Below are 16677 nucleotides of genomic sequence, written 5' to 3'. Positions count from 1 at the left end.
TACAAAGCTTAATCCCCTTTTGAAATGGGTTTATCAATACTGAACCAGGCAGTATCCTGCCGACAATGACTTTACCGCTTACACACGAACAAAGCCATGCATGTATAACAGAGCATTTACAAGCTGCTAACACGCACTGCCTCTTTGCTCACCACGCTTTATACATTTCCCCACCTTCTGGTGCGGCCCAGGGTACACGTTGTATATGGCAGCATAGTCCTGAACGGGCTTGTGATGCCCATAGAACACAACATATCTATCTACTTTCCCAGTCTTGCGAAGATTTGTGGCATGCGCGGCGGGTTTGTGGTTTTAGGCGTAGCATGGGTGGCCCGCATTCATAATAGAATACCGAAAGTGTTAGTACAGCATATAACACACTATAACCAACCAGCTATGACGGCTGGCCCTCATTCGCCTGGAGGACAACTGCCAACTGTCACTCCGCCCCTCATGCCCAAGCATTCCGCAGAGCATCTGAAAGGCTCCGAGGATTCATAAAGGTGATTGCTGACCTCTGATGTTCATTGTTCCCTTCGCTCGCGATCGTTACATGGTCATTGCTTCAAAACCGTCCGCTTCTTGGATATGGGGAAGCAACCTCAGTACAGTGCTTCAGAGCTACGAATAGGGCGAAAATGTGAAGGCATCACTTATGATCCCCGAGACAGCACCAAGAATCCTGGCTAAAGGGCTCCTCAACACATGTAATATTTAAGACAAATCAAAAGTATTCCGAACTGCAATGGCGTGACAGAAGGATTCAATTTGGGACCTCATGTTCAAACTTCTTCATCTGATCTGGGTGCAAAAAAGCGCCTGGCCGATCCTCTCTTTAGATTAAGCTCGGCTACTCAAATACAGAGTGTTATAACCAAAAAACGCAGCTGCGAGGTCAGTCGCTGGCAGCACCGTGCAAGCTGGGAGAGAGCGCATGTGTCAATCTCGAGTACACCGTTGATTTTCAAGACTTCTAAGTCCAGCGCTCGCTAGCCTTTCACCAGTGTCGAGACAGGGACCTAATTGCCATGAGTACAAAAATTGCAATGCGTATCGAGCAAGTGCCGCGTGAATACTGCCTGTCCTGTGACTGGCTTCCATATGCGCGGTTGCACCTCCCAAAATGCCAAATGAGGTGCCAAAAGGTCGTTTAAAAGACCCTTCTTCATGTTCTCGACATTCGGGCTGCGTTTACGAGACCCAACGGACCTATATGCTTCTCACTACGGTACAATGTCGTTCTCTGGTAGCAAGGATACGTCTGGGAGCCGCAGGTGAAATGCTTTCTCAGGCCTTGACGCTGTTAACGTGTTCAATATTTTATCGCTGCTAACTTGGACGCGACAGCTCAGTCTTCAAAAGGCACTGGCGTTAAGTTCTTCAATACCTCTTCAACACTCACTTGGGTCTGCCACTTTGGCTGCAAGCCAAAACATTTAAGCAGGAACTCTAGGATAGTCTGTGAAGCCTGCACGAACGAGCAGCGCATCACGGAAAAGGACAAGGCCTCAAATTCACGAGTACCGAGCAACAGTAGATTCTAGACACAGAGCCAAAGAAACCTAGTCATGGAAAGTCTCGCCAAGCGTGCCTGTGTTTGTCTGTCAGCGCGCTGGAGGAAAAGCAGTAGGGAAAGCGCGACCGACAATCTGCATACCTCTGCCCCCGTCAAGACATCGTTTAGAAGGATGCAAATAGAGAGATTCATTTCCGGAAAACACATTGCTATGGATCCTCCCATATCGCCATGACCAAGCCCAACTACGCCGCGAGGTTTGATGCCGAGGGTCGCCCCCCACGGATGAGAAGCAGACAAACCCCTGTCTCGTAGCAGAGCTTCGGCATCCACCATGGAAGCAGGCCCGCCACTGCCTGCTCCTCCATATCCAAACAGGCCGCTTTCTTGTGGTAAGCGTCTACGTCGCACCGGGTTCCCCTCACCAAAGTTCGACGCGCGGCTGTGCAGCAGAAAGGTAGATCCGGTGGGGGCTCCCTGCCCTGGACGGATTGCACCCCAGCCGGGAGAATTTACGAATGAGCAGTCGTACAGCTGGTAGCCCAAACCCCAAGTTCTACTGCCTCCCCCAGTAAGCAGCAGAGACTCTAATGTGGGATCCACAGTGTGAGCAACGCGCGCCGCATCGAGAAGTGGCTTGCTAATGATTCGGCCTTCTCCCAAGGCCGAGTAGAAACGCGCAAGGGCTCTCGCAGTGCAACGACAATTGGTAGGCGGGATCAGCTGGTTCACGATGCGGTGGCTGTCATATATAAGAGGGTCCATCACATGTGGCTTTGTGCGTATCAGCTCCACCACGGAAACGCGCGGCGCGGCACCAGGGGCAGCAGGTGTAATTGACGGTGTGTCGGAGTCAGAATCCGGAGTCCCCGGCCCTTCCGTGGCAGCATCGCTGTGAGAGAAACCGTCCTCTTCTTCCGATTTATGACGCTCGTCCTCACGCTGCCTGTTCAGCCTCGAATGTGGTAACAAATCTGGGAGACTTTCCGCGGTGCGTGTAGCAATCGCTCGCGCTCCCCCATTCGACTCAAGAGGCCCGGAACCGCCTTGCATATTGTGGAGGCGGAGGCGGCGCTGCAGCATGGCCGAAGCGATGCACTTTCTCGCCTGAGTGTCTTCTGCCGAGGAGAATCCATCGGTAGCTTCCGGCTTGGCGGCCTTGAGCTTTCCTTTCGCTCGTTCGAGGCGCTGCAGCACCTCTTGCTGCGTCATTGGACTGAATGATATCTTCCTCCGAGCAGATGTTAGCCTCCACAGGAAAGGCGTGCTGGCCTGCACAATCTCCACACCTTTTGGAAAAGAGGAAAGCTGGTGCTTCCCCCACTGATGCGGAGGTTTCCTACCTGTAGGGCTCGGCCCCCTGCGAGGTCCAGGTGCGCTGGCGGCTGCTGGCGGCTTCAGAACAGAGGCCCTGTCCTCCAATGCTTTATCACTTAGCAATGGATTGAGCGGTGAAGCAGCGGTTTGGCCTCCCACCGAGCCGTCCTGCTGTGGCAAACGAGGATTCGGAGAAACGCGTATTGACGGACTGCCGCTGGAGAGGCCCCTTGCTTCGCCCGCCGCTTTCCCTTTATCTCCGTGGTACGCTGCTTCGTGCGGTCTTCCTCGCGTTGAAACTTTCTGCTGATCAGGCGTCAGGAAGGTGCGATTGATGTCGCTACTAGAGGGCTGCCAATTCTGGCTGTGAGTGAAGCTGCTCTTGGCGTTCGGGGAGGAAGCCCCCTGGGGGCCTGCGCTTTTGTCGCTACTCGACTCTGGCTGGGGGGGGACGACTGATTTCGCTGCAGTGTTGGCAGAGTAGAACAAGGATTCGACCCCCGGATCGCCTGTTGAAAATGTCTCTCTTTGCCTCGAGAGAGAGGAATGTCGAGGCCCCCGCAGAGCAGGATCATTATTTAAGGATTGCTGAGCGTTCCAAGCGATCCCAATGCTGCTGCTGCTCCTCCGCTTCAAGCGGGGGCTGGGTGGCGTAGGGAAATCGCGCGCTGGCGAGGCCCTGCTCTGTTCTGGTCCTAAACCTGCGGGCATGTGCGATGGGGGTTCAGCAGCAGCCTGCTCTGCTGCCGCCTCTGGCAGCCTCATGAAGATTTCGCCTTCCAAGTCCAGCGGTTCTAGGAGCCGCTCTCGTATAAACGTATCAATGGGGATACCCGACACACACCGGACCAACTCGCTTACAGCCCACCCGTATGTGAGATACGCATAGCGTCCTAAGGCACCGGGAGCGCATGCCGGAGGCGCATCCTCGACGATACGCACCATCTCACTGTAATCGGCTAGCCGAGATAGCGTTAGGTCGGATGGCAGAGCGCGATGCAGGCCTGCTCGGTGTGTCAGCAGTTGCTGCACAGTTACTGCACGCTTGCCGTAGCGAATGAATCCATCCCACCAACTTGAAACAGCATCGTCAAGCTCTAGTTCGCCGCTGCTTACGAGCTGCAACAACGCAGTACTCAAGAGCCCTGCGTAGCAAAGCAAAGCCACACAAATCAACGCAACGTTTACTGCAGGAACAAAACTTTGTTCAACACAAATTCGATAAACACTTCCACGACAAGTCTTTTTTAGGTCAGCCGCTAGCAGCAGGCCTAAAATGCGGTCCCGTGTGCTGCCCCGCCCCCTAGGCGCTCACGATTGCCCAGCTTATACGAGGAGCTCCAACTAACCTTTTGTTGTGCAGTATCCACAAAACAAGGAATCAGGAGTAACTGGACGCGTATCCACAGGTCCCATCTGGCCAATGGCCACGTCGACGATCATTTCCTCCTCAAAATACACGGCAACTTGGCATCCAAGCACCAACTTTTGCTTTACAAGGTAGCACAGCAACCGACTTAAGCGTTGGTTGAGCGAGCTGAACACAATTCAAGCGGCCCCACAGCAAGCAGCAATCGAGTCGAAACCAAAACACGGTCGTGTGCAGCCGTCCAGCAGCGATGCTGAAAGGAGGTAACTTCGGTTTGATATGCGCCATAAGGTTCAAGTTTACATAAAAAGTCCACAAAACGTGACACTTGAACATGGAAACGTCCAACGTGTGCTGCGTTTGCGTGTCAACCTACCATTTGACAGACCCCCTGCCTCCCAGGAAGTGAGTGTAGATGAGCGGGCTCGGTGGCTGGTAGCGATTGAAAAGGCATTCCTGTGCGCGACGAACCATAATCTGTAAGAATGGGATGTGCACATTCAGCTGAACACAGAGGCCATGGAGGAGAGATGCGACGCGAACAAAAAAAATGATGTCCTTTGGCCAGTCCTCGAGCGGATTTGCTGAGCCGAACAAGCACACGTACTACCGACAATCCAGATTGACCGACAGCAAGGGGGTATATCGCACCTGGCATGCATAATATCACTCAGAAGTCGAAGACGAATCACGAAGCTCCCCCACGTTCTGAGCAGCATCCGTCTTCAGAGACCAGGCTACGTGCTGCACAGACTCTAGTGCTGCTCAGTTGCACCCACACTCCAATTGCACGAAAGGAATTGGCCAACGACAGGAGATAACAGTGATGCAGTGCCACACCCTCCTGAATTTTCTTGCGGTTTATTCCGGCCTGTACTGCAGCTTGCACGGTCTCCCCCGCTGCCTTGTGAACGGCCTCCGTTTCCTTCTTCTCCACCTCCCCTTCCTGCACACACCCATACAAACACATACATACACACATACATGCTACCGTACAAAATCACAACAAAGCATTGCAGCGCCACAGGCTTTCTTGTTGGCCGTTGCCACGAACCAATGCACAACCTACCCCCTTAAAAGGGGGTACAACAGAGGCGAAGGTGTCTCTTTTTGCCTCAAGACAGTTCAAATGGTGGTCCTGGAAAAGTGACGCACCCGGAAAGCCAACCGAAGGGCGTCCATATAGATCTCCGGATCAATCACAGCACCTTTTCCCTCTTTGAATTGAAAGCCCATGTTCTCAAAAGCCTCCATAAGCCCCATCACGTCCATGGATGCAACTGAGTAGACCTGTGCGAAAAGGGGGCTGCAGAAACTGGAGAGGCATTCAAAGCAACAGCGACGACGACGTAGCATGTTTTTCACAAACTCTGCAACCAAGGCGTAGCTCACGAGCTTTGAAAAGGCGGTCTGGCCCTTCGAGTCGAACTCTTTCACAAGCCCCCAATCCAAAATCACGGGGAAAGCTTCCTTGGTAACAGGGTCGACGGATACTAAGATGTTGCCTGGGTGCGGATCGCCGTTGAAAAGGCCATCAATGTGGATTTGATACGCGAAGCTGTCGCAAAGCCTGTACATCAGCTCCCTTCTGTCGACCCCGTATTGCTGCCGTAGGACAACACGCCAAAGACCAAACCCCATTAGCTAAGGCACAGCAGCATCCCTACCCCGTCCATACCGTGTCTTGTCTGTCTGACATACGCGCGTCGGCACTGAGAAACACCGTTTCCCCTGGAATGCTTCTTTCAGCCACTAGGATTTTATGCGCAAGCCGTATACCTTTGTTTCAAAAAGTGGCGCGCTACACGGAACCCTCTTTAAAGACAGACGTAAATCACCCTGCAAACGAACTGCGGCCGTGTCGAGCTCACATCAAGCTTCGCAGTATCTGTGACTTTGAATCCATCAATGAAATCCATCACCATAACTGACTTCGTTACCAAGTTCGGATAGCACTTTGGAATTATGACGCCGATTCTTGAGCGCTGAGGGAGCATGGACACATCCACACCCATGAGGGATGCATGCGGCCCACGTCGCGGACGACTTAGGCACCACTCAAATGTTCTGCGTTGACTCACAGCTGCCTGCGCCTAGCGCTGGCATGCACACGTTATGGCAGTGGGTCGCCAGGCTCAACGCTGAATCATGCTACCGTGATGACTACAGCACCGAAGCGTAAGGCGCATTGAGCTGCGGTGCAAAGACATCCCCCCACCAAGCTCTCTTCGTGCGCGTATGATATTTTCCGTGCTTACCTGAGCCGCCTCGTACGCCCGTTGCTGATGCGCAAATTCGTATCTAAAATCAAGTTCCTTGGTCGCCGCCTTCTGCCATTCCTCCAAAATCGGAGCGAAGTTCATTCCTGGTTCGAGCATTCCAAAGGCTGCACCGGACGGACAGCGGAGGTGGTAGGGGGCGTCTGTAGCTCTACATCGGGCAGGCTCTAGGGGTCAAAGAAGATGTTGCTTGCTCATGCAGCTTTATCGCAAACCCGCACAAGCAGCGGTCAAGGGTCTGCCCTAAACCCTCTGCCAGTTGCTTTATTCATCTGCGAAACGGCGGACGGCTCACCCCAAGACAGTTGCTTAAGATTTGTCATGTCATGCATCAGAAGTGACTCGACGTCGGCGTGCTGCACCTTCACCACAACTGCTGTGCCATCCTTCAGCCAGGCTCGGTGCACTTGACCAATACTCGCGGAGGCCAGAGGCTTTTCGTCGATCTTGGAGAAAATGAGCTTTAAGTCGCCTGTGGCAGTTCAAGACCGACGAATGCGCGTTGCCGCCATGAGGAAGTACACGGCGGATTCCATTTTTGCACCAACAACAAGATGATACTTAGGGGGAAAGAAGGCCAGAGGCGTCCCCTGACACCCTGCTGAAAGCCTCAGGCCTTCGATGAGTTAGCTAGCTAGAGGAAAGACGCCACCAGTACGGTCTAGCGCACTACGCAAGGACCAACTGCGTCCTACCAAGCTCTGCCTGCAAGGCCTTCTCGATGACAGCGTACGATGTCGTGGGCATCATGTCTTGCAATTTTATGAGGTGGTGGATGTACTGCTGAGGCAACAGATCGCTCCGGGTGCTCAGGAACTGTCCAACCTTGACCCACCAGCCTGCAAAGTGAACAAAGCAGCCGCGGCAGAGAAAGCCAACGGCAAGCTGAAGGCCAGGAAAAAACGCGACACACTGCTTGCATGCAGCACTTGGGAGCTTTCTGAAATGGTGATTCCGGCAGACATCTGCGCCTCTAAAGTGTGCAACCCGAATTCAGCACAGCCGCTACGCCGAGCAGCACAGAATGAGCTTTCCGCAGCCCTTCCCTGGACTCGAGGCCAGTGGAATGATGCCACCGAATCTACCTCACCCTTTAGTTCTTTGATGTTATCCCACACGAGGTTTGCGAAGTGCTCGTGCCGTTGTTCCCAGTAGGCCGCTTGTTTTTCCTGGGGAAGCGCGCGGCCTCGCGCCTGTGCTACCTTCCACCCCAAGTACACGTTCGACCAGCACCATAGGGTCTGTGGCAGAAAGAATGCACATACAGCTGGCTCACAAGGCTGGGGAAACGCAGTGGGTAGCACAGCGAGCCTCGAAAAGAGTTGGATATATCAAGCTCTTTTGGTGTATTGTAGCAGGATGACCAGCTATGGTGAGCACCCACACCCCCGTTAAGCGTTTAAGCAGGTACATATGTGCCTCTTGACTACTGCGTCGGCGGCGAAAGCTTGCTTAGGGGGGAACGAGTCGCTCTAAATGAACCCGAGAAGGTTACCCGCCATTTCCGATTCCAGCTCTCCATCGAGACGCCAGTGGGATATATGCGCACTGGTCCTTCCCCCAAGCGCTCCAAAACAGATCGCTCAATCAATGGCGTTCACAAAGCATTGAGAGTTGGATTCGATGCTGGCTGAGCTCATGTGGAGGGGCGCAAGGCCAGCCTAAATTGTTGCAAAACGACGGCGCCGCTCCTCCGCAGGTAATATGGACGCAGTTGGTAAGTTGGTGGCGGTATCGCTTTCAGCTTTTCAAGGTTCACGAACCCCTTTCTGGAGTTTGAATGGAGGGAAGATGAGCAATCGCACCTTCAACTTATTTCAGACACCTCCGCTCGTCACTCGAGGCACGGACGGGTACAATAACAAGGGCATGAGGGCGAACTTCCCTCTTGATGCCAACCGAAAGGGGTGTGTCTTGGCGAATTCGCTATGGAAAACAATTTTGGCGCAGCAAAGGCTCCAAAGGAACAGTTGACCTTCCCCTGGGCCCCCGTGGTTTCACCGATATGCGATACGTCTGGCAAAAACAAGTTGACAATTGAGGTCTCTGCTTTTGTTCACCCTGATGCAGGTTTTTAGCGGCGATATGAGCCCGCAAAGCGTTGAACGTGCTGGTTGTTTGCGGGAAAGGAAGAAAGGCATGTCGCTGCTAGGTAATCCTGCGAAGGCCCTAAGAGGTCCAGGCCCCAACACGCTGAAGATGATAAAATGTGAAAACGCGTTTCACGTAGGTGCAAACGTGCTATACTGGTAGCAATTACTGACGAAGAATGAGGTACCGTGCCACGCGGATCACGGAGTCAGCTGCTAGCACTCAGTTCCTCGTCGCCGCCAAGTAAGGCGGTTGTCCTACGTACCACGTGTAGGGCTGCAGCTTTTACACTTCACCGTGAATAGCCATTTATTAACTAATTCATTGAGCAGAAACGCTATGTCACTGCCCACTGGTGAGGCGGCGACCAACATACGCGGCAAGCCGGCATCCCAGGGAGACTCAAGCTTGCCCTTCCATAGGTGACTTCACAAACCCTGAAGCATTTGGTTGGCCTCTTGTCTTGGAGAGGAAGACATTAATCCATGCTTATTTCTCCTTGTATCAGTCATCGTTAGCCTCTCTTGACCTTCGATGGCTTTAGACACAATGCAAGCAACACTCACACTTCCCAGAGCTGCGCCAGGTTCGCCAGGAGACCTCTCGTGGCTCGAGTATTGTTTTCGACAACAGCTGGAACTCGAGTCTTTTGGGTCAAGGCTGCTTACATACCTGACTGAGGGTCGTTTCGCTGGATGCTAAGTTCATGCTCCAAGGGTGTTTTCCGTTGGAATAGTGCTCGTGACTACTAAATACCGGTTCCGTAAGCTGCATGTGCGTTTCTTGGCTTTATCTCATGTGCAGTTCAGCCTGCCCCAATTAAGCGACGCAGGCGAACACCGTTTCGTTTTTGGTGGCTGTATGTCCAATTATGTGTCATAACCCTGAGCCTTGTCTGCTGATGTTACAGGCAAACCTAAAAGTCGCGTTAACCCCGCCTAGAAACAGAATAAATCGTTCGGGTTGATGCAACTGGATACAGTGACTTTCACAGAAAAAAAGGCGTCTCATGGCCGGCTTTTCTTTGTGATTGTAGAGTCTGCCGCGCATCTCGGCAGCTTACTTCATAGCGTTGGCTTGTAGTGCCACTGCCACCGACTACTTGCTCTGGATGAACGGTAGTATTTTTCGATGTTACAGCCTTGAAGCGGCCAGCCATAAAACGTTGTCCAGACGGTCGAGGCCCACTCTTTGTGGCGCTCACTGGTAAATAAAACTATTCAGACAATTTTCTTCGTTGCCAGAGTAGGGACCTATATGCTCGAAAGAACTCGAGCATAATTCATCTACAAATTTAAGTGCTTTGGTATGAAGCCTACCCAATGGATGCATCCATGCAATTCTAGGTTGGTTCATTCAAGCTTATTTGGCCCCCTGTACCTGACGGGCTCTAGCATAGCTTTGAAGTACAAATAGTACTTGTTAGTGTATAGCATGATGACCTTGTGACGACAGGAACATCTGCAATACACTTTGCAAGTCAATAAAGTAGCAAAATAAAACAGAGCAGGTACAGGAGTGAAGTGGCACGCAATTGTATAAAGCATGGATATGAGTGAAGACGATAGAGCAGTTGCGCTTTAGTGATGTAAGAGCACGGCGGCATCCCCTTAACTGCATGAGCCAAATGATTACACAGGGTTCCCCAAAGAGGACACTTTCCGTGTTAAGTACAAGATGCTGTCTAAATTCCCTCTTGTCATGCGCATCCAAGGGGTCTGTTATTTTTTGTCACCAGCAAGGCGCTAAAGGTAGACAGACTCTCGTACCTCCTTTTTCCTACCGCCCAGTGCTCCCATCCTGCTGCATCGTTCCATTTTGTTACTTCGTCTGTGCAGACGAGTATTCGTGAGGCGAAAAAGTAGTGCCTTGGATATATTGTGTATGAAATTGTCCCTCCTTGCCGTGAATTATTCTTTGGGAAAGCTTTAGCGACCACAGGTTCGTACCTGCATCACCCATAGTTTCGGTGGAATGCATGGAGTGAATCGGGCCCATAAGTTTTCCCTCGAGAGCTTGGCTTTTATGTCAAGTATTCACTAAGGGAGACGAACAGAATACTGAACTACACTGGGACCTCAGTCCTCGTGGCTGATTTGCCATGCCGGAGCATCAAAAGTGTAATTGGCATCAACATCTGGAGTCACACACTCATCAATATCACTAAAGTATACTGGTACACGATTTCTCACCCCAACTACTGCATTTAGAACATTTAAGATGTTCAATTTTGCCGCATAGTGCCAATAGGAGCTTGTTAAAGAGCTTTTGGGGAATAAATGTATCGCATGGACTATTGTTGCTGTAGGCATCTTTCGCCGTCTATTTTGACTTGATTTTATGCTTTACCTTTTATATAAGATGAGAAGACAATCTTTGCGTGAAGGTTTGTACAGCGGGCCAAGGCACACAAGGGCCTTTTTGTAAACTAGTCATGTCTAATTAAACAACTTGTTCAGAACTGACTGTTTGTTTCCGCTGATCGTATATCTTATGTCTAAGATCGTGAACAAGGTCAGTACCACGGAGATGAACGGTGTTTGCTTGTGTTGTAATTATGCTATACGTGGCTGGATGCAAATGCTCGTACTGCTCGAAGCGTGCTGCTTAATAGGCGCCAGTTGTGCCTCTCACATCACACAAGAACCTTGAGGAATCATGGAAAGAAAAGGGTAAACTTTTCTTCCCTGGTGCAGTTAGTGACTCTCTACTATGCATCTGTAGAGGGCATAATACTAAAATTCTTGCTTTGGGAGCTTTAAATGTATCACTCTACCAGGAAAGCGGCGTTGCACAATGACTCATGTATTAGCTTTTTTGTCCCATGCAACTTCTTAGAGGGGCGCAACAGTGTAAATAATTTAACCTCTCAAGCTCTCTGGCGATGTGCCAGTGCGGGAGGTCTGCATAAAAGGCCTGATAGTGCAGAGATGGTAAATCTTGAGGAAGCTTCGCAAAGGCGGGCATCGCACGGCAAGGTTCCGTGTTGGTTGCTACTGGGCTGAGGTCGGGTTAGAGTATTTTTCAGAGGACATGCAACGCCAGACGCAAAAAAAGAACTTGCCCAATTACGGTTCTCTGACCCTCTGTATCGCGTGCATCAGTCCCCCCACGCCTACAGCAATGGACCAAGGCAGCTGCGATGTGCTGGCGCTACATGGTCGTCATCTATAGCATTGTCATGGTGGCCGAATGGACGTAGATTCATGCACAGGATGAACACACAGGATTGTGTAAGAGACAGCTGCGCAACTTTTACCGGCTATTGTCAAGAAGAAGAATCAAGCTGTTCATTGACAATATTCAGAGATGAAATTATTGGGCTTTAAAAATATGCCGTCAGAAACTTAAGCAAACTTTCTGTTCACACAGTGCGAAGCTTGCGTACGTGCATGAGTATCCCCGGCGCATATAGGTGATAAGGGATGCGCCGAAGATTGTTCGGTTGACTTACGAATCAGACATGGCATGACAATAAGGGAATCAATTCTCAATGTTGCAGGTCCTCTTTAACACATTACATATTACAGCATGTAGTAAGGTGTGTGACGATCAGAATACAACTAAGCCGATCTGACCAGGAAGCTGGCGCGCCCACTGAGGCAGCAACCTGTGCAGCCTCTCCCTTACAAAAGATATATGCCGCAGTCAATGACTATTTAGTATTGTCTCAATATTGTCGTAGCACAGCAAATACAAGAAAGAGTAGCCCTACGGACAGGCCCCTCTTCCAGCGCACAAACCAGAGGCCCACCCGCCTTGGGGCCATTTGGGATACCAGGCGACGCAGGTGTGTTTTGCCGCCTCCTCACAGCCTTACTCAACTGAAGCTGACACAAACTGCCTCCAAGACCGTTCCTCCGTCTAAGCAGAACGTCGACTCCGCGGTAACGCCAGTAGCTCATGCTTCGGCTGCACCGCACAGTATGTTTGCTGTATCGCGTCTTTCTGGCCTTGGCCTCAGCGCTTTAGCGTGCAGACTCGGAGCGTCGGATGCTGCTGTAGCACTGGAAGGAGCAACAGCCGTGATGTTTGCGTAGCTTGCGACGCGAAGAGAATTGGCGTAGGAAGTCTCCCGCGGTCGAACAGCTGCAACGCATGGTCAGAATATCAAGACAGCCTTCAATTTAGCGTGCGCTAAGCTCTGGCATGCAGTCCGGCTCAACCGTTTTTAGCCTGGGAGCCAAGGGCAGTGCTTTCGAGCTGGCTAAGTCGTGCTCCAGGGGGCAGGATATGCATCTCCCCAGCATCCACAAGCGTATTCAGTAGTGGTAGCAGCCATGCAGGCACCCTCAGAGCACCCATGTGTCTCTATCGTGGAGCCTGGGCCTCCCTCTGTTGCTGCAGCAGAGGCAGCTGCACTACCTTCAGAAGTGGCGACTACGACAAGAACACGAGCGACCCATGCCGAGCCAACTACCGATACACCGTCCGCGGCTCCTGCTGAACGGCAGCTAGAGCCTAATGTTTCAGAGCCATCAACTTCGAAGAAAGTTGTTTCTACTCCCCCATCTTCGCGGATGAAGGATGACTGCAGCAGCAGCAGCAGCACCACCAACACCAGTGGCAGCAATTTCGGCAGCAGCAGCGAAAACGGCAGCAGCGCAGGAGTATCCTCGACCCCTTCAGGAGCTGCCAAGCCCCCACTGCATGCCTCATCGGAAACGACGTGGGGCAAGGCTGACAGCTTCAGCTCTCGCGAAAACGAGCAGCCTGAAGGCTGTTATGGCATCCCGAAGGGTGATGAATCTATGCAGGCCCTTAGGAGGCACGTTGAGCTGCTTATCGACCGAGAGATCAATTCGAAGGCTCGCACCCGGTACATTGCCAGTTGCTGCGCACTTTTTGTGCCTCTTTCTGCTCTATTCCTCTACAGAATATACAGAGTGTACCCCATGTAGGCCCCCGCGCGGCTGCTTTCCCAGAAGCATTCGCTCGTCTGCCTTACTCCTGATGCCTCCCACATGAGGCGACCCTTGCTACGCGTGTCGTGAGAAGATTCTTCGACCGGCTTCAAACTGATGATGCCGGTTCCCCTCGGTAGAGGGCCTCTTCAGAACCTGTGCGTGCTGTATTTTTGCCTGCGCCGCTTCTCGCTGCGGATGTATTTTCTCCGTCTCAGGCTTGAGACATGCCTCGATGCGCTAGAGCCAGAGCGGCTGGATCCTCAGCTGCTCAGAGTCATTTGTGCAAAGGGGCTGCCAGAGGGGTGCCCGGCCTTGCGCTCAGTTTATTGGCGCATCCTGCTGCACTGTCTCCCCCTGGAAGCGTCAAAGTGGCAGGAACACCGTCGCACGCTTCGGTAAGGAACCGCTTGTACCCCGTTTTTTCTTAGCATCCCCTCTTGCTTTTTCCGCCGGGGTGGCAGTCAGAGAGGGTGTGTGTATGTATGTATGTGAGATATATAGATATATGTATATATATATAGATATAGATATATACATATATAGATATACATATATATAGATAGAGAGAGATAGAGGCTCTGGAAGGCCGGAAGGCGTGTGCAAGGCGCGTTTGGCTTCGCTATGTTCGCTCACAGATGGAGCGATTGCACTCGCGTGGACTGTGGACTGTGTGCAGAGAAGCATACGAATCGTACAAGGCTGAATTCATCCGTGAACCCGAGGCAGTGCGCCGCTTGCGACGCATGCAGCAAGAGCAGCAGGAGAAGAACCGGCAGAAGCCTCAGGAGGGCTTTACGGAGGAGCTCAGCTCCGGTAGCTCCCCGGACGGAGGCGCTAGTGGATGCGGCAAAGATTCCTCAATTGGCTCTACTGCGGCTTCCGATGGCGTCAAGACAGCTCAAAAGGCGTCGCAGTCAGGGGATCAGCGCAGTAACCGATCGCAGTCCGCTTCCTCCATAGCAGTCGCGGCAGTTAGCGATCACGTAAGACCCTCTTTATGCGGTGTAACCACAAGGGGGCTTCTTTGCGCCTGGTGCACAGAAGGGAACCTCCTTCCTCCCTCTTTTCTCTTTCCTCCCTCTTTCCTCTTCCCTCCCTCTTTTCTCTTTCCTCTCTCTTTTCTCTTTCCCCCCTCTTTTCTCTTTCCTCCCTCTTTCCTCTTCCCCGCCCCAAGTGCCCAGCTGTCCACCAACTTTTGGGGACAGGGGAAGCGAGACTGCCATGTTGAGAGAAAAGAGCCTGTTACTTCGGCTGCGTCGGCGAACCAGAAGGTTTGGCGTAAGATAGGCTTCACGCTCTACGGTGTGCTGTTTGCTCCCTGTGTGTTGTTCAGCCTCTATGTCGGAGCGCAACAAGCGAGTGGCGGGGGTACTGGGTGGACGCTGAGGTTTTCGACCAGATAAATAAGGATGTGTTTAGGACCCGTCCAGAGCTGTGCTTCTTTGCCATGAACCCTCAGCAAACAGTCATGCGGCAGCAGCAGCTGCATTTGTATCCCCCGCCTCCGACTCGCCTGGCGCAACCCCAGCATCAGCAGCAGTCCGACGAGGTTCCTCTTCTCGTGAACTACTACGACTTGCTGCAGCAGCAACGGCAGTCCCAGCAGCAGCAGGGGGTGTCAGCTGCGTTGGGGGATAGCGTCAAAGGCAACAGCAGCAGCGCGCACAGCGGCAACGGCGGTAATACGGGAACCACCCTCAGTGGCACTGACAGCCACCAAGAGAGTTCGCGTAAGCCTTCCTCTTCGCCGCTGAGAGGCTTCCGTCTCCCGTCTGCCTTCCGCCAGAAGAAGTCTGCCTCCACCTTGACTGTGTCTATTGGCCGGCTTTCCAGTGAGGATGCATGCAGCAAGGGCGACGTCGAAGCCTTCAAGAACGCAAGTGCGATAGCCAGCAGCAGTGCCTCTGGATCCGGAAGATCCTTCTCAGCCTCAGCAGCGGCGGGCTTTGGCCAGCAGCAGGCGCAAGCCTTCGACTTCAGCAGTGGCAGCCTAGAGGACGGCGAGCAGTGGGGAAAGTTTTCCGCCTCAGTCGGAGTGCCTTTCCCTTACTGGATCAACGAGGCGCAGCAAAGCAGCGGAGCCTCAAGTCACAGCAAGCAGGCTCCAGACGCAGCCGATGCCCTCGAAGCTTCTGCGGCAGCCGCACAAGCCGCTCGCCAGCTCAAGCGGCAGTTGACTTCCGCGAAGCGATCAGCAGACGCCAAACCCTCTCACAGTTCCCCAACGAACGTGCGCTCGTCCCCTCACGATTCGTTGGAATCAGACTCTGTGTTTTCCGCGGGCACCATCGCCTCCTGCGCGCCTCTACCATCGCCCTCTCGCGCACGTACTGCGCAGGGTTCCCTGGGGGAGGGTACTCTCGGGGAGAAACTTGCTCCAAAGCAGCCGGTAGAAGCGACAGCGGAGGTAGCTGGCACTGCAGTCTTGGCGCAGCAACAGTCGAGCGGAGAGGGAGCCCTCACCTCTTCGTCTCCTCGCGTCGCTGAGGATACGCCTGTGAGGGACGTGTCTGCGCACTCCAAGGGGGAAGAGGGGCAAACTGAGAATCCTGTGTCGACAGAAGGAAAGCAAGACGCGCTGCAGCCGTGGCGTGCGCCAGCTGGAGTGCAGGACGTCTGCAACATGATAAACCCCCGGCGGCATTACGATGTGCTGTCTCGCCTCCTGTTCATTTACGCCAAGGTTAACCCTGGCCTGTGCTACGTACAAGGCATGAACGAGATCCTCGCACCAATATACTATACCCTCATGACGGACCCGACATACACGGACTACGAACAGGCAAGAGAGCTTCCAAAACAGCCTTTTGGCTGGCCGCTGTAGGAAGGGTGGACATGTGTGTGTGTGTGTGTGTCTGTGTGTGTGTGTGTCTGTGTCTCTCTCTCTCTCTCTCTCTCTCTCTCTCTCTCTCTCTCTCTCTCTCTCTCTTTGTCTTTCTCTCTCTCTCTCTGTGTGAGCATGAGAGCACACGAGACTCCTCCTCTCACACGGCTATCTTCTTGCCGCTCTTGTGCTCGAAAAACAAAACCACATACACTGCCCCCTCGGCTCTCTCGCACACGCTGTGGCTCCTAACGCGCTCTCGACGTTGCCATCCTCCACAGTGTATCCTCCCGTGTCAGCTGGCTAGTCAGCGGTGGGTTTGCTTGTGTGTTGTTTATGTCTGTTGTTGTTTGTTTTGTTGGTGAGTAGTGGGT

General features: G+C 52.7%; 2 protein-coding genes across 2 annotated transcripts; one reads left to right on the top strand and one right to left on the bottom strand.

Moving 5' to 3' along the window:
* Positions 1-1348: 1348 nt before the first annotated feature.
* On the bottom strand, positions 1349-8003 carry LOC34622012. Its single transcript, XM_026334742.1, has 13 exons — positions 7977-8003; positions 7572-7722; positions 7177-7320; positions 6777-6953; positions 6461-6588; positions 6074-6187; positions 5595-5807; positions 5358-5492; positions 5043-5148; positions 4579-4786; positions 4183-4370; positions 1658-3978; positions 1349-1468 (listed from the first exon to the last, which is right to left on the bottom strand). Exons 1-13 carry the CDS (start codon positions 8001-8003, stop codon positions 1349-1351), a joined length of 4032 nt encoding a protein of 1343 aa, XP_026190527.1.
* A 4849-nt stretch (positions 8004-12852) lies between these two features.
* On the top strand, positions 12853-16303 carry LOC34622013. The gene is made up of 6 exons (XM_026334807.1): positions 12853-13211; positions 13266-13391; positions 13695-13874; positions 14156-14462; positions 14813-15085; positions 15266-16303. Exons 1-6 carry the CDS (start codon positions 12853-12855, stop codon positions 16301-16303), a joined length of 2283 nt encoding a protein of 760 aa, XP_026190592.1.
* Positions 16304-16677: the final 374 nt, after the last annotated feature.

This window comes from Cyclospora cayetanensis, unplaced genomic scaffold, assembly GCF_002999335.1.
Source record: "Cyclospora cayetanensis isolate NF1_C8 unplaced genomic scaffold, CcayRef3 CcayRef3_contig_5, whole genome shotgun sequence".
NCBI classification, from domain to species: domain Eukaryota; phylum Apicomplexa; class Conoidasida; order Eucoccidiorida; family Eimeriidae; genus Cyclospora; species Cyclospora cayetanensis.
This window is presented reverse-complemented; position numbering and strand designations above follow the sequence as displayed.